The 18040-nt window shown below is 38.6% G+C and overlaps 1 protein-coding gene across 1 annotated transcript in view; it reads right to left on the reverse strand.

The window, feature by feature from the left end:
* The window catches only part of CYTIP (cytohesin 1 interacting protein), a 47204-nt gene extending 29842 nt beyond the window's left edge, over window positions 1–17362 (reverse strand). Inside the window, exon 1 of the mRNA XM_001365995.4 lies at window positions 10327–17362. Within this exon, the coding sequence (XP_001366032.1) occupies window positions 10327–10491 (165 nt within the window). The 5' untranslated portion in view covers window positions 10492–17362. The remainder of the gene's footprint in view (window positions 1–10326) is intronic.
* Window positions 17363–18040: the final 678 nt, after the last annotated feature.

The following is an 18040-nucleotide window of genomic DNA, read 5'->3' on the forward strand; positions in this document are numbered from 1 at the left end:
GAAAGAGTATATGGCGAGGGTGAGGATGAAGACATGGATGACAATGAGAAAAAAAAATCTTGTTGTCTACCAAGATTCAATATATGTTGCTATGGGTATCTAAAATTCAAGGAGGAAAAGAAAAGGAAATAAGCATTTGTATGCCAACTATTAGGTACTAAGAACATAATACATGGTGGGTGCCATTATGATCCCCATTTTACAGTTCAGGAAAGTGAAATGGGTTAAGCAACTTAGGCAGCATCGCAACTAATAAGCAACTGAAAGTAGATTTGAACTCAGGTCTTCTTGACTCCAGATTCGGTACTCTAGCCACGATGCCACCAGCTGCCTTTAATATAATATATATTATAGTTTGTATGTCTGTATGGGCAGCTAACTAAGTGGCACAGTGAATAGAGAATCAGGTCTAGAGTCAGGAAGATTCATTTTTCTGAGTTCAAATCTGACCTCAGATATTTACTAGCTGGGTGATCTGGGCAAGTCACTCAGTGCTGCTTGCCTCAGTTTCCTAATCTGTAAAATGAGCTAGAGGAGGAAATGGCAAAACACTTTAATGTCTTTAAAAGAAAACCCCCCAATGGGGTAATAGTCAGACACCACTGAACAACTTATTATATATGTGAATACACAAAAGATTTATGGTTTAATTAGTGTGAAGAACTCCAAGTATGAGAACTCTCTCTACCAAAAAAAAGTTTTCTTAAGCACTTAAGCACCCACAGAAATTAAAAGATCTATCCAAGATCACACAACTAGTAGAAATGTCAGTCTCAGATTGAATATGTGCCAGCCTAACTCCAAGCCCAGCCCTCTATCTGCCACTCCAAGGTATCAAACTCAGTCTACTGATAAAGATCCTACCTATGTGCAGCCCCAAACAAATTAAAATATATTTTGGGAAATATTTCATGAAATAAAAAATGTTAACTTATGGTTTTCTGAGTCGATATACTATATGTTTTTATTTGAATTTGACAGCATTCACCTCACTGCTACCTCTAGAATATGTTTATACTAGATGCCTGTATGAAAAACAAAAGATTTGTGAGTTTCCAGTAGTGTGGGGAACTGTAGGTGTGGGAACTTCTACCTCTGCACATCACCAGCCCTTCATCACTCATCTCTCCTGATATGCATAACCAGGAGCCTCTTAGGGCACAGAGAGGTTGTGTTCTAGCCTGGGCTAGAGCTGAACATAGATCTTCCTGTCTCCAAACAACTCTCATTCAGAAAGACAAACGGTAACCCTTCTGAATAGATTCTCTGTAGGATCCACCCAATTCATACGTAGCTGGGCAATTAGGTGATAGAGTGGGTGAAGGTGCAGGACTTGGAGTCAATAAGTCTTGAATTTTTAGACATGTTTTAGACATATATTAGCAGTTGGGCAAGTCATTTAGCCTTGGCAAAGTTGGGATACTAATAGCACTTAATGCCAAAGTGGTTGTGAGGATAGAATGAATTCATCCGTATAAGGACTTTGAATACCTTAATGAGCTACATAAGTACTAGCTATTGATTTATGTGTAGCTCAAGGTGTTGGACTGGAACCTCAACCCTTTCTCATTCACTTTGAAGCAATTTCCATTGAATAGATCTTACCACTGGATTGAATACTCAAAATGATGAGATCAGAGATGCACTGAAAAACTTGAGTCCTTATTCAAATGCAATCTTGATGAAGTACTAAGGAAAGACCCTCTTTCCCAACAGTTCTGTTCTTGGAACATAGGTTCCAAGAACATAGCCCAAGCTAGATACATCCCACTGTGGCAAGCTGGGGAGAAGATAACTGAGTCCCTATCCCCTGGGGATCTTTTTTGCAACTGATAATGAGTAAAAGAGGCCCAACATTAAAATTAAAGTTACCTCATAGGGAAAAAAAAAAACTCTTACAAGAATATTCACAGCTGCACTCTTTGTGGTGGCAAAAAATTAGAAAATGAGGGGATGCCCTTGAAGTGGGGAATGGCTGAACAAATTGTGGTATCTGTTGGTGATGGAATGTGTGCTCAAAGGAATAATAAAGTGGAGGAATTTCATGTGAACTGGAACAACCCCCAGGAAGTGACGCAGAGCGAGAGGAGCAGAACCAGGAGAACCTTATATACAGAGACTGATTCACTGTGGCATAATCGAATGTAATGGACTTCTCTATTAGCAGCAATGCAGTGATCCAGGACAATTCTGAGGGAATTATGAGAAAAAACACTATTCACATTAAGAAGAAAAACTATGTGAATAGAAAAACAAAAGAAAAATAACTACTTGATGGGGATATGACTGGGGATGTAGACTCTAAACGATCACCTTCGTGCAATTATCAATAATATGGAAATAGGTCTTGATCAATGACACAAGTAAAATCCAGTGGAATTGTGCAATGGCTACAGGAGTGCCCGAGTGGGGTGGGGGTGGAGGAGAGGAGGGAAAGAACATGGATGATGGAACCATGGAAAAATATTCTAAATTAATTAAATAAAAAATTTCAATTAAAAAATGTAAAGCTATCTACTAGAACACAAGCTACAAAATAATTCTCACCACAAATATCCAGGTGAGTATATGAAATATCTGAAAGTCAATAGGTAGAGTCATCAAAAAGGAAATTAAGTAGGAATCAGAAAACTTAGACTAAATAGAAGGAAAAGGAAGGAGAGATACCAGGATTCTATTGGCATGATAATAATGAGATCATTCCCTGAAAGCCTGCACAAATGCAATATAGGTGACATGTGCAAACCCAAATAACAGTGCCAATGACCTTCTCACTTGGGCAGTCTGTTCTTTGGAAGGAGCAGCCTGTCACCAAAGCTGGAAGCAATATTCCTACGATGTTGAAATATCCAATACCAAATGTTTCATTCCAGTAAGACTTCCTGTCTGGCCTAATATCTAGGATTGGCACCTGGTCGATCAAGTTAATGCAACGGAAAGTCAGTATCTTATTCCCCCCACATCTGACATTTGAGCATTTAATTTTTCTCTCTCACCCGTCTTAAACCCAAGCTTGTTTCATGTACTAAAGGAAAAAATGAGTAAAGTTAAATTTATGGCAGCTTTCTAGACTGCCTCATATTTGTCACTCACCAGGAACTTTGGTGCCTAGAGTACTCAGTCTGCCTTGGTGTAAGTTATTAATGCAGAGTTCTCTGAGTGGGCTCCCTTTCATTTAGGTCAAAGCCAGAATCTGAATGATAGAGTACGAAGGTCTAGCAAAGTTAGTTCGAATGCCACAGAGTGAAAAGGATTTGCCTTTTATATAAATAAGTCAATATCAGCCCTCCATCCATTGTTGGAAGAACTTTATACAAGGATAGTTCCCTATATGGATGAGATTGCAGCTCCAAATCACATTTAATCAATCAATATTGAAAGGTCCCCAGAATGCGTGGGAAAGCATCATAATCAGTATCACCTACTGTTCTTTCCATGCAGGCATTTAATAAAAGCTAACCAATGTTTGTGGAAAGAATGAATGGATGAATGAAGTAGCATCTGAATAGACATTTAATCTTCCTAAATCTCCTCAGCGGCTCAACCATGTTGTCACTCCCTTCTCAACGCTGAGGGGGTAACTCAAGTCTAGGTCCCCAAAATTTTGCTGAACAAACAAATGTTAACATCACCCAAATAGCATAAAAGGATCATATTCAAACAGTTTAAAGTATGGTAGAAGAATGGGGATAGGGATGAAAGATGGAACTTATATAAAACATCTGACTCCACAACAGAGACAAAATTGGGGAATGAAAGATCCTCCAAAAGGGAATTTTCTTTCTTTTCTCATAAACATGAAAATAGCATTTTCAAAAATTTACACCATTGTAATAATGGTTTCCAAAGAGAAGAAAATGGAGACAATGTTTTCAGTTGTAACCAACCACATCCAAAATGAATGAGTTAGTGAATAATAATTTATTAATGAATAATATTAGTAAGTTTTAGTTTCAAAGGAAAACTTTTAGGATCAAGTCCAGCAATCACATTTTATAAAGGAGGAAGCTGAGAATGACAGAAGTTAAGTGAATTGCCCACAGTCACACAAACAGGCAGTGATGGAGGTGTTATTCAGACCTTCCTCTTCTGACTCCAAATCCCACATATCATTGCCCACTGTGCTGCCTCTCCAATATCTGATTATATTAGTCAGACAAGTCAAATAATAAAACATCCCATAAATCCCTGGCAATTACAACTGTGTGACAATGGAATGAATTTTACTGTGAATCATATGGCTGGAGATGCTCAAAACAGAGGCTGATCAATGAATTGTCAGAGAGGATGAAGGAGATATTCATGCTTTGAACAAGGTACTTGGCCATATCACCTCTCAGGTTCTATCCAACTCAGAAATTCTGAGAATCACCAAGGTTCCTTTTTAGAAACCGGCACCTTCCCCCAGTAAGAAGAGAATCATAGAGGTGGAGGAAACTTCTAGAATTATCTTGTCCATCCCCTGTCTTTAGTAAAAATCATTCTGGCTGAATGAAGCATTAAATTCTCAATCTAGTAGACAAGTAGCTAGTTAGTTCTTACCCATATCTAGGAAAGGAGATTTCACAATCTTTCTCAATAACCCTTCCAGTGCTAACTCTTTTCCTTAGAGGCTACTGACTAGTTAAGAGTAAAACATCTGCCAAACACAAAGCAAGGTAAAGAGCTGACACTGCTAAATATCAATAAGTAATCTGTTGATGGATTGATCTGGGTTAAAAGAGATGTAAGAGAAAATCAACCTATGTCAAAGTCTAAATTAGTTCCTACTCAGATTAGCAATGAGAACATTTTAACCACTTAACATTTAAATCAAAGTGTTCGTAGCTTGACACCATCAACATTTCTGACATGTGGCATGCCCTGACATGAAACCCACCTTTTTTTTTTCTTTAATCTGTCAGATTTGAACAGTGTATGGTTGGCACAAACTGATGTGACTGCTCCATAAATTCACGTGAGCTCTCCTATTAAATAACCTGCTAAAATGGAATAAGGAGAACCTCAGCAACTACCAGAGAACTGAGACTTTGGGAAATCTTTTCCCTGTGGGTCTTTCCCTATTGCTCATAACATTATTTTAGACTTCATCCTCTCATGTCTTACATTCGGTAGACTGTCCACTCATCCATAACTATATTTCAGTGTTGTAATGGCACCAAAAATCATGAATGAGAAGCTGGTGTGTGAAGTACAGCATATGCTGGCAACAGCTGTCTTTTATTACACATTATCTAATATGAGAAATCCAGGCTTAGCAATTTGGCAGGGCTGCAAGGCACACATTCAACTGTGCAGGAAGCTTGGTCAGATCTTAACCCCTTAGTAGTTCTTAAGATAAGGACTCTGAGATCAATTTTATTTATTATTGCTTTCTTGTTACCCAGTGACCTTCTCTCTCTCTCTCTCTCTCTCTCTCTCTCTCTCTCTCTCTCTCTCTCTCTCTCTCTCTCTCTCTCTCTCCCTCTCTCTCTCTCTCCCTCTCTCTCTCTCTCTCCCTCTCTCTCTCTCTCTCTCTCTCTCTCTCTCTCTCTCTCTCTCTCTCTCTCTCTCTCTCTCTCTCTCTCTCTCTCTCTCTCTCTCTCTCTCTCTCTCTCTCTCTCTCTCTCTCTCTCTCATTAAACACCTACCACATTCCAGCCACAGTGCTAACTTTAAGCCTGCAGAGACTGGTGCCTTGGTAATGATGTAGCTCACTGTGGCCTTCTTTCCTGAGCCCAAATACCCTAGCTCACAAAAGGTGCCTGGCACAGAGTGAGCATTCAATAAATGCGCATTAACTCACAGATTGGCAAAAGGTGTATGGGATCTACTTCACTGGACATGTCTAAAATGAAAGGGTAGCTGGCACTCTAAGGAAGGGTGGGCCTCTTTCCAGTATCTACTTCTGCTGCCCAGTAACAAGAGATTGTTACTTCCTGTAGCTAACTCTACATATTCATTTCAGGAAAGAGTCTTGGGCCATTATTCACAGGTGTGCATTTAGTTCCAGAATGAATAATTATATTCTCAATTTTCTTTACCACTCTTCCTCACCACCCCCTACACAGACCTCTCTTCCCCCTTGCTCACCCTTACTATCATTCACACATTCATGATTTTTCTTTCAATGTACTTTAAAACCTGGAGCAGGAGATAAACTTGAGACCAAGCCAAAGGCAAGAACATTCTACAGAAATAGTACAGAAGAACTGACTTTTTTTCCTAATTGGCAACCAAAAGGAGAACTTGGGCAAAGTAATTTCATAAGAATGTCTAATCACGTCTCAACTATTTCAGTTTTAGCAAAATTGGGTGTGTAAGCTCAAGCCTGCCATGGCACTAAATGAAAAGAGCTAATTCCCTTTTTTGGAAAGGAATTAACTTGGGGTTTTTCCTCAAACAAACCTTTAAAAAATAATCAAAAGATGTTCATAGATCTTTAGATGTATAGAAGAGAGGTTGTGTGTACCATGTGCTGCTGTCTTAGAACAAAAAAGAACATAGAAGGCAGAGGACTTCCCCTAGGTTGATGAGCATAGTACTTGGAACAGGGGGGGCAGTCAATAAATAGAAAAGAGTGATCCCTGCACTCAGGTTCTAAGAATCTTTCTTAGCAAGCCTCCTTTGTAATGCTTACTGGTATAAAGAAAATATTACCAAAAATAATGTTATCTATGCTTCTTCAGTCAAAGCATACTTGAAGCAAAACAAGACTATGCAGAGCTTGAAACAGTGCAACTGCTAGTTTATATTCCTGGTACTAATGACTCAGGGCATCATAGAATTTAGACCTGGAAAGAACCTTAGAGATTGTCCAAATGAAACCTCATCTCATTTTGCTAATAGAAAAACCAAAGTCCAGAGAGGAAAATGATTTATACTAGATCACAGAGCTAGTCGGGGCATGAGGAAGAGGGGAAGGGTGAGATTCAAACCCAGTTCTTCTTATTCCAAATCCAGTACTCTAACATGGGTGCTCGGTGAAGACTGATTCAAGACCCCAAAGTATTACATTAGGATTTATGTACACCATGACTCGTTGGGAGCTATGACATTTCTGAAGACTACCTCTTTCCTTCCATCTCCTTCTTAGAACATCTAAAGAAAGGATTGAAATGCTTTCCAAAACTACTTGGGAGTAGGAGTAAAATACCAACTGCACAGACACCATGGTGTCTGTCTGACACCTCCTACAACTACAGGTATCCTTGTATACACACACACACACACACACACACACACACACACACACACACACACATCTATTTTTAAAGAATTCTGAAGACAAACATCTAAAAGATTCTCAAATTTTATCTTAAAAAAAAAAAAACTGTGGGCTGGCCAGCTACAGTTTAACAGAAACGGAAGCCAACACTAACAAGAAGTATGAATTGCTGATGTCAGACACAAAAATGTTGAAAATAACAAAGTGGGCAGAGAAACACCTGTCCTTTTGGTAGCCAACCAGGGATCCTGCTGCCTGCAAATCAGAGTTCCTGCCAAATTAGTGATCATCCTCTAGTAACAAACTGGAGAAACGTGAATATTAGTATATTACTTTTGTGGGTCTTTTGGGGGTGGGAGGGTCAAATGAATCTGCTGAAAAGTTCTGAAATGTTTACAGATATCAAATGTTCATGCCTCATGTCTTTCAAGGATGGAGAAGTACCTCAGAAAAAGTGTTGTTCTTAGCACTACCCAGCACAACCCCAAAAAATATTTCTGCCAAAAAATACTTGGGGGTTGTGAGCTAAACTTTTGAAAGACTACATTTTAGAAGGGGGATAAGAGAAGGAGAAAGGTAAACAGAGGCATTACAGAATAAAGGGGTGAGGATGCTGCATGTACATATGAATATTCATAATGATGTTAAGATTGTGAATGCATGAATGCATATTATATGCACCAAAAATAAAAATGGTATCTTGGATAGAGATTTGACTGCATAATCAGAAAGATATAGATTCTAGAACCACCTCTGACACATGCTGGCTGTATGTCTCTGAACAAATCATTTAACATCTTATTCTCTCAAGCAACTGCATAAGATTACATTGTCAAGAAAAACACTGCTCAGCATTATTGGAGGAAGTCCCTACCCCATAATGATGAAATCAATGGCCCAATTTTTTAAAAAAAGTCATATTAATAAGAACTGGCTAGAGAAAAGAAAGGGGAATCGTAATGGAAGGAAGAAAAATGAAAGAGGAGTAAATTTGGGAGAATTTCTATTATTAATGTCAAAGTCACAAGGAAAGACAAAGTCAACTTCCCAAATATAAAATGATGCTCAAACCAGTTGTACTATATTATGGATTAATATCACTATAGCACATATCTCTATAGAAGAACCACAACAAGGACAAGGCAATCAGACTTTTTGTCCTAGGACAGATGTGTCAAACATATTGCCTCATCATCTTCAACTGAACCAAAATATAATTGGGAAATAGTTAACAAAATAAATTTAAAAAAACTTAGAACTTAATGTTAACATGTGGTTTTTAAATCAATATGGGGCCTGAAGGAATACTTATATAATTTAGTGACCCATATCTGTTTAAGTTTGATACCACTGCCTTAGGGTACCAAAATTTAGAGAGCACAGACATTGCTTCCATTTTTTTAGCAACATAAAAGCAAATGAACTTAGTACCTAGTTTGCCAGAATAACTCATTTAAATATGAACTTACAGCTGGTATGCTTCTTCCTCAGCAGTAGTTTTGTGAATGCCTGGGTTTCACCCTATAGAGGTCAGTGTCACAATATGCCTCTCTTTTTTCTCCCACTCCCTCAACCACCCAAGTTAGTGTACCAAGGTCTCTCCCTACACAGAGCCTTGTGTCCTATGCTCTCTGAGAAACGCTTAACTGAATTTATCTTAAAGAGTATATTTGAGAGTAGATATAATGCTGCTTGACCTAAATGTCCATATTCTTAGTTACAAACTCTGTCCTATACCTGGTATGTCTGAAACCTGTACTAATAAAACATGGATTATCATTCGGTTCCATTCCACAGAATCTTTTTTGTCAAATACACATGTTGTGAGTTGATTACAACAATTTTCATCACATCATACCCATTAAAGAAAAAAAAAAACTTTTCTGAATTAAAAAATTCATCTTTCAAAACCATAGCAAATTATACCTTCTTAAAGATTCCTGAGCAAACAATGGAACAGGTAGAGGAGCCCACCAAGTTTAAATCTCTCATCTACTCTGCTTTTCATTAAAACTTTATAACAATAAAAAGAATGTTTAAGAGGAACACACAATTGCTAATATACAATTCAATAATGATCTTTTGTACCACGAAATGTTTCTGAATATTGTCTACTTTAAAAAGTTCTATCCTGAACCAGGTACATAATTAAGATTATTTTGGATTTGGGTGTTTTGCTTTGCCTAAATAATTTTACATTTTTTCTTGGGGGGGAGGGGTGGATGCTTTGCCAATTTGTTCACTAAATATCTATTAAAAGCAGAATACTCTCCTTGGGTCAGATACAAAGCTGAGATAAATCAGTGGGTCTCCCCTCATGGAGCTTATAGTCTAGTAGAAGGGTTAATACATAAACAGAGAAGAATATATAGGATAAGTGCCTCTAAACCAAATCGTATGTGAGGTTAGGGTATGGTGTGAGGAGGGATGGAGAAGGTGACAGATTAATGACTGATAATAGTGACACCAGCAAAGGTATTATGATTTGCTTGTTTTTTAATCCACCTAAATAACTTTTTTAGCAGTGTAGAAGATGTAGAATAAAGCAACGAAGTTCAAAGAAGTTTGGCCAAATATTTTCAGTAGTGTCATCTCACCCTTGAGTTAATATTTCATCCTACAATCCAGCATGAAAGTTGGAGAACTGTATTAGTTGTCAAAAATTCAGTGAACTCTACAGAAACCAGAGTCTGATATGATTAAGATCTTAAAGTACTTGATGCTTCTTAGCATGGCTACAGATGGGATGGAGGGGGAAGGAGAAGGGGACAGAAATAAATACACACACACATAAACCAATAATAGCTCACACAGGCTGTTGAGGGGTTGGGGGAAAAGAGCTGCATGATCCTATGAGCTTAAGGACCTCAGCTCTCCCTGAGCATTTCTCCAATAAAGGACCAAAATACCTTGTCACATTTGGCTTTACTCTTTGCTAGAGTCCCAGGGTCCCCAGCTTTCCTCCAGCACCCCATGCTCCTCCTGCCTGTCCCTCCCATACTCCTTCCCAGGATCTACCTGAGCACCCCAGTTCATCCTTTAGGAGAGAGGATGCTAAAGAGATATCCCACTGCATGGCGACCGGGAAAGCTCCCCCAAGCACAAAATGGTCATCGTACCTGCTTTCGCCCCCTGGGCAAAGTGGCCACTGTGTCTGCCAGCATTTGGATCCTTTTATTATCCACTTGTGGGCTACCTGTGGGTGCAGAGTACATGCTATAAGCTGGGCCTGGGCAGTAGTCCACCAAATTGTTGTTCTGCTGGATGAGCCTTTGGGAAGACATTGTGCACAAAGGTCAGTCCAGCTCGCACATGGCTTAGCCTTGCTGGCCAGGGAGAACTAAAAGTATAACCTTCTTGACAAGCAATCAAAAGTGGCAAAGCAGAAAGCGTCCCATGTGACTTCTGTGGTTGGAGTTGCTTGTTACACAAATCCCTTCTCACAGAGCACTCACATTTCTCAGTGCCCTTTTTTTTTTAAGACCACGGGAGAACTGAGAGTTAGTTTTTGCAATTAAAGAAAATCGGCTTGTTTTTTTTTTTCACTCTTGGCAACGGCCAGAACTCTTATGCTTTCATGTGCTATGACAGTTTGTGTTCAAAACACCATCTGCTTTTTTTTCTTTTTTTCTTTTTGATGGTGGGGAGGGGGAGAACCTTTCCCAAGTTTGATTTGTTAAATGCTGTCACATTTTTTTCTCATCCCATCCCCCCAAAACTCTCCCAACCCAACTCACAAACACATATACACGTCTCATATTAGCAATGCCACGCGAAAGTCAAAATGTGCGGTCATGAAGTTCCTGTGTCTTGTCAGTGAGAATTGCAGGTACTGGTCATGATGTTCTCTCTCTCTCTTCCCTGTAATGTACTCTCCTCAAAGTACACTTCAGTCTATCAAGGCTCATCAAAGAAGCATTATACCTTCCATTTAGACTGTAACCATTCATCAGCCTTCTTGTTATGCTTCTCTTTTGATCTGAACAGAAATATTCATTTTATTATAGTGAAATAGAAAGGGCTAATTCGGTAGCACAGTCAACTCTATCAGTCTAGTTTCTCCTTGGCAGCCCACAAATAAGATGGCAGGAGTGTGTGGTCAATCAGTCTCGGAATAGACAGAATGACAGAAGAACCAATCCAGAAAATAGAGCTTGACTTTCTGGATTCTGTAACTCTTAGAATGGGGAAATTTGGCTGAGTGGCCAAGGGGAATAAAAGGGACTTCCAGTAATAGGTACATGATCATTTATTGGGAATGTAATATGAAATTAGATAAAGCATGTAAAGTGCTTTGCAAATCTAAAGGGAGATTTAAATGTGAGCTATTACCACTACAGGGACTCTCTAACAAGTATGGGTCGAGATACGAGGCCTCTAAAGTTCCTTCATGATTCAATTCTGTGATCCTATGAAACAAAAACCAAATTGGGGGGAGGAGGGGTCCTAGTATGGTAGAAAAAAAGAGTCAAGAGAGTCAAGAGAGAACTGAGTCCTTGTAGCATTTGTCACCACTTAGCTATGGGACATTGAGTAAATGATATAAATTCTCTGGATCTTAGCTTTGTCATCTGCAATATGAGGAGGTTTGAGCTGGAAAATGACTGCAATTCCTTCCAGACCTAAAATTCAACAAGTCCCTGGGCATGTGTGTATGTATAAAAACATAAATACATGCATATTATATTTGAAAATATAAGATGGTAAACTTAACGAAATCTGAATCTCAAGGTCACCATGAAAGCTACTTTTAGAACACAAAGGGCATAATATTTACTTGGACTGACATTGAATCTAAATGCACTTAAATCAAGAGTATAATTCAGTCTTAACAGAGCTTGCCAAATAAAAGTAGTAAAATCTTTTTAAGTTGGCCCTTTTTCAAAAAAAAGTGTGCCAGCTCAGCTCCAAAAGAACCTTTTTACAATATAGCTCCTCATTCCGTGTGTAGGAGGTGCCCTTCGGATGCTCCCATCCCAACCTTTTAGGAACCTGCTTGTTTCCATAGTTAGCATGAGTGGCAGCATCACCAAGAATGGTGACATGGATTGTACTATGAGTCCCCAAACTATAACAAACACTTAAATTCAAGACCTGACACATCACTGCAGTTGATAATACAGCTTTAAAAATGGAAGGGACCACAGGGGACATCTAGTCCAAATTCCACTTTTACAGATGATGAAACTGAGCCCCAGGGATATTGAGTGATTTGCACAAAAGCAAATAGTACAGGTACAGGGAATAATCATCAGAGGTTTGTTTTGAATGTAGCTCCTCTGAACCCATTGGTCATCTGATCCAATTACAGATGAGGAAACTGAGTTGGTCGTGTAGTTAGTAAATAATAGAGCCAGGATTTAAGTCTATCTCAGAGTTCTCTGATACCTGGTCCAACGTGCTTTCCACTGTAAGACATTACTTTTTGGGGGTGTAAACCCCATCCCCAGCACTAGTCTTATAAATGAAGTTCCACTTACAAATCTTTTCTACAAAATTTTGGACCTAAAAGATACAAAGCTCTAAGCATTTTCCATCGAGAAAAGAAATGCTATTCCATAATACCAAGAAAAACCAAACTGTAGAAATTATCTAAGTTTAGAGCCATATTGTGTCCAAAATGGCAGCAGTCTTGCTCCCATGAGGTGTCTACACCACCCAGGGGTGACTTCAGTTGTCAGAAGAATAGATACTAACCTACATGTGTAGCTGGGGCAAGTCACTCATGTGCCTTAGGGCAAGGTTTGAAAATTACACACCTGGCCTTTGTTACTGTCCACTTGTGGCTTTATGCTTTTTTCTGAAATACAGCCAACTGAGGCTATCACAGAATGAATACCTGCCTAGCCTGGAGAGAAAAATGTTTTCATATTAAAGATATACAAGTTAACTTCTGGGGGAGGATAAGGGGGTTATGGTTACACTTATCAAAAGGAATATAGAGAAGTGTTCACCCTGTCTCCCTCCACCTCCACTTCTCCACCCCTCCCTAAATGGTGTTCTTGATTGAGTCTGCCTACATTGCCTCCTCTGCCTACACTCTGTGGTATTATCTGAAGAAAACTGAGGAAAGAACTTTTGGCCTCTACCGCAAAGAACTAGGAGGGTGCCTAGAATTCCACCAATGAAAATTAAAGTCAAGCCTGGGCTTATTAAAATGTTAAGACTCCTGGAAGGAGTAACACTTTAAGCCATTATCTGCTTGCTGAGAACTGGGGCCCTAAGGAAATGAAACACCTGACGGGGAATCTTTGGTAGAGGATGCAAAAGTGGATCCATTCAGAGCCTAAGCAAGTTATCAGAAAATGAGGACCTCAGAAGGGTGTATCACGGAAGCAGTTAGGAGTGCAAGGAGAGCTACACTGGAGGCTAAAATGTAAAAATAAAAGTGAGAAATGAGAAGTGGGGGCTAGGGCTCTAAAGACTAACCTAACTCGACATCACTGTTTTGCATAGAGTTGTCACTAAGATTACCCAAAGAAATATGCAAAAGGAAATGACTGCAAAGACAATGACTTCCTGTGCAAAGGCTGATGATTACCAACTTCTAGTGGCATCCCAAACCACAAAATTGATAGGAATGACACAGAGAACAGCTAATGAGAAAGAGATTGACAAAGAATTTCTAGAATCAGCATGTAAAAGTTTAGGGCTAAACTTAATGCAATTCTTTTCCTTTCCTAGAAGCCATGAAGTAAGGGTAAAAAGCCAAGAACACAAACAGTTCATCTATATTTCAGGGTAGACTTTCTTTTGTGAAGCTGATCATGTTTGTTTAATTAAGGGTTCTGTGTGGAGCCGGGGGAAGTCACCTGCACATAAAAATATTTAATAAGCTTGGTTTCCTGAGGTGAAGTGCAAGACATGCAAAATCTGAACAGATAATACTTGTAAAATTCAAATCTTTTTTCCTTAAATAGATGTCTTTAATCCAGGCAGACTTTTCTTAAGCAGTTAGCTTGGATAAGACAAGTATTCACAGAGACCTAAGTCAAGAATTTGATCATTTGTTAAAGTTGTGATCATTAGCCAGATGTTGTTTTCACTGGTATTAAGCTATGACATATACATTTTAAGAAGGAAAGGGGAATCAATTTCAGTCCTGTGTACACAATATATGAGAATCTGAGCCAATAGTAAAAGATAAGTGTTCTGTTCAGTTCTCCGTTGTTGTTGTCCATTCTTGATTTTGTAGGAGGACCAGTGGCATCATGGATGATATCTTGACTCGCACATAAATTGGAGATGCACAAAGTCATCAGCATCACTCTCTCTTCCAGAGTCATCAAAGTCTGCTGGTAAAACTAAAGTCAGGACAACTGGTGATGGCCCAGGATGGAGTGGATGGCCTTAGCATCTCTGATGTACATCCAAGCTCTAAGTGCGCCAAAGCACCCACTTCAGCTGCCTTCATGGCCATCATAAAAATTTCTTTCATTCTCCCATTTTGCCAGGGGAAGTCTTCATGTGCCTGGAGTAGACATCCCCCTCACTCACTGAAAGATCTGAGACTTGTTGATCACCCTCAACCAGCTTTTGCCCATCTGCCAAGACAGTTTTTACTGGGGTGTGACCACTGCCCATGCTACAGTTCCCTGAAGACATAGGTGAGAACTGGGTGACAAGTAGACACCAAAGGTGGATAAGCAACCATGACAACAGCTCAGAAAGCCCTCACATCAGAGGTGTTATTCATACAAGCATCAGAAGGCACTACCTTGGATTCTCAAGTGTCTTAATTTACCCAAGTCAAAAAAGTATGAGTGACTGATTCTGTCTAGGGAAAAGGGATGGAAATAAGCTAACAGTGGGAGACTAAATTACATATTCTCAGATCTCCTTTTAAATATTTAAATAGAAAATATCTGTCCACTTTATCAACTTCTAGTTGAATAAAATAATTATTAATAGGGGGCAGCTGGGTGGTTTAGTGGATTGAGAGCTAGACCCAGAGATGGGAGGTCCTTGGTTCAAATCTGGCACGACATTGGATTCTCAAGTATCTTAATTTGGCCTCAGACACTTCCCAGCTGTGTGACCCTGGGCAAGTCACTTAACTCCCATTGCCTAACCCTTACCACTCTTGCCTTAGAAACAATACAAAGTATTGATTCTAAGATGGAAGGTGAAGGTTGGAAAAAATTAATCATTTCCTTTATTCTGTTTACATCAGTTTGTAGACAGAATTCTCTGTGTGTGTTTGTGAGTGTGTGAGAGCAAAAGAAAATGGAGATATCTATAAAAGTATTTATTTATAGTGAGTAGGAGTGTTTTTGTTGTTAGAGTCTATTGGTAAGGATGTGAGCTTCAGAAATATGATGAACCACTGCAATTATTTGAGGATGTCTGTATAGAAAAGGTTCTTCAAGTACAGTGAAAAGTTTCATATTGTAAATGAGACGTGCCCCATAGAAGCATAGTTACCTTACAACTTGGTGGAGGAGAGTAAATGGGGACAGTGTTTTATAATCTCAGAATTGGAGGAGATTTCAAAGTCACCTAGGTCACCAAGGTCACCTAGTCACCAACAAATGACTGTCTAGCCTCTGCTTGAAAATCTTCAGTGACAAAAATACTTTCCCTCTCTGAGAAGACCATTCTACTTTTGAATAGCTCTAATTGTTTAGAAATTACTTCTTATAATTAACTTAACTTTTCCTCTAAATAGCTTCCACCAATTGCTGCCAGTTCTGTCCCCTGGATTAAGACAGAACAAACCTAATTCCTTTTTCATATAATAATCCTTCAAATATTTGTTCCACTGCTTTCATATATATACATCCAAAGTATTTTCATCTGCAAGCTAAAAGTCTGTTTCTTTAATTAATCAAGAAGCATTCTGGTACACTACTAGTGTGCCCTAGGCATTGATCTAGGCACTATGAATAAAAGGACAAGACTGAGAATCAACAAAACAAACATCAAGATGGAGGATTAAATATTTTCTTTGATCTTCACAAATTCTAAAACCTTTCCAAAGCAGGAATTGTGCAAAAGAGATAAAACCATTTTCAAATGACTCCATTGAGATCTGGCACACCAAGAACCCTAACAAAGTAAGAATCTGATGAGCTAACAGCAGAGATAGCCAACTCCTAAACTTTAACCCTCTACACCCCATCCTACACCCCTCCTCATGCTTGGACAGGACACCTAAAAGCCAACCCAAAAGCTTGCAATAAAACTCAACTCTACTCTCAAATCTTCCTCCCTGAACAAAACCAAAAAGCAAAAGCTTATTAAGCTGGGTCTAACAGTGAGGCAGAGCTCTGAACTGCACCAGGACTTAGCCAGAGAGCTGAGGAACAGAAAGAACTGGAGTAGGACACATGGGTAGCTGTGTGGCCCTTCACTAAGCCTGAGAGAAAGGACCCATTATCCAGCTAAGACCAGTTTGATTCCCACAAAAGTCACTTGGGCAAGATATTGAGGCTGATGAAATGTGAATTGCCTAGGATAGAAGGTTGAGATAGCTTTGAAGTCTAGTCCCCAAGGAAAGTGCCATCAAAAGGGAGGAAGTCAGAAAGTGAATAGGAGGGAAATATTTTTGGGAAAAACTGGAATTATCAGAGATCTCAGGAGAAAGAAAATAAGCAAATATATGATGAGGGAAGATATTAATAATAGAAGAGAACATGACTTTTGAATCAACTAAGAAAACTTAGTCACCTATGAAGAAATATTAGAAAATTAAAAAAAAAAAACAGTCAATGCCTAACAAATCAGAGGGCCCTATGGATTCTAACAACCTCCCCAAATCACAGAAAGATGCTCATGAATGGTTTAAAAGACACATTGATATTGTGAAAGAAGAATTTATGACCTATATAGCAAAAATAATATTTGGTAGAATAGAAAAACTTGTATCATGAGAGGAAACCTCATTAAAAAAAGAGAGAGAGATCTAATTGGGAATGGAAATGTAGAGGAATGAAGGACAATCTAAAAGAAGAAAAGCAAAACCATTAAAAGAAAAGATTTTCTCTATACAAGAAAAATATATTAATCTCAAAGACAAAATACATAGTGACAATGCAAGGATCACAGGCCTCCCAGAAGAATATCATGAGTCAAAGAACATATACCACATAACACAAGAAAACTGCCCAGAACTTCTGAACACAGAAAATAAAATGCTCATTTAAGAACCTACAGATTGCCTCAAAAAAAAGAAAGAAAAGAAAAAAGCCTTAGGTTGCGCATTCCAAATTACATAGTGGTTAAATGTAATAATAAATTTGACAGATTCCACAAACATACAGGATAAAGGTCTCCAAATAAATATAAAGGAAAGGAGATTCAAATAATACCCAACTACTCTGTAACCTCCAGAAACTGCAGGAGAACAGATTTGTGTTAAGAGCACAAGAATTCAAGATGTAACCCAAAGTGGCCTACTCTGCAAACCTGAGGCTAACAATAAATTTAAAAATGGACATTCAATTATTTAAGTGGCATTCTAAGAATTTCTAGAAAGAAAACTAGATGTCAGCAAACCATTTACTTTTCAAACACACCAGATAATAGACACATGTAAAATATTTTTAAAAATACAGCCACCTGGGACAACAACAAAATAACAGAGAATAGTGAGCAATTTCTTTCTAAAACTGTACAAGGAAACAAGGTTGAAAAAAGAAGTCAAATAGAGTTTAATAAAAAAAAAAAATAGGCCAGAATCATGGATTAAGTCTCACAACACCTCAAACTTCAAAGAAATCAATGTTTTGGTGGAACTTAATTATAGAACTGGAGGATTCATAAAAGAGGAGGAAGAATAAGACAGAGAGGAATATGTGATGTTCCTAAATCAAGTCCAAGTTTAACAATGAA

Source organism: Monodelphis domestica, chromosome 4 (assembly GCF_027887165.1).
Source record: "Monodelphis domestica isolate mMonDom1 chromosome 4, mMonDom1.pri, whole genome shotgun sequence".
Classification (NCBI taxonomy): Eukaryota; Metazoa; Chordata; class Mammalia; order Didelphimorphia; family Didelphidae; genus Monodelphis; species Monodelphis domestica.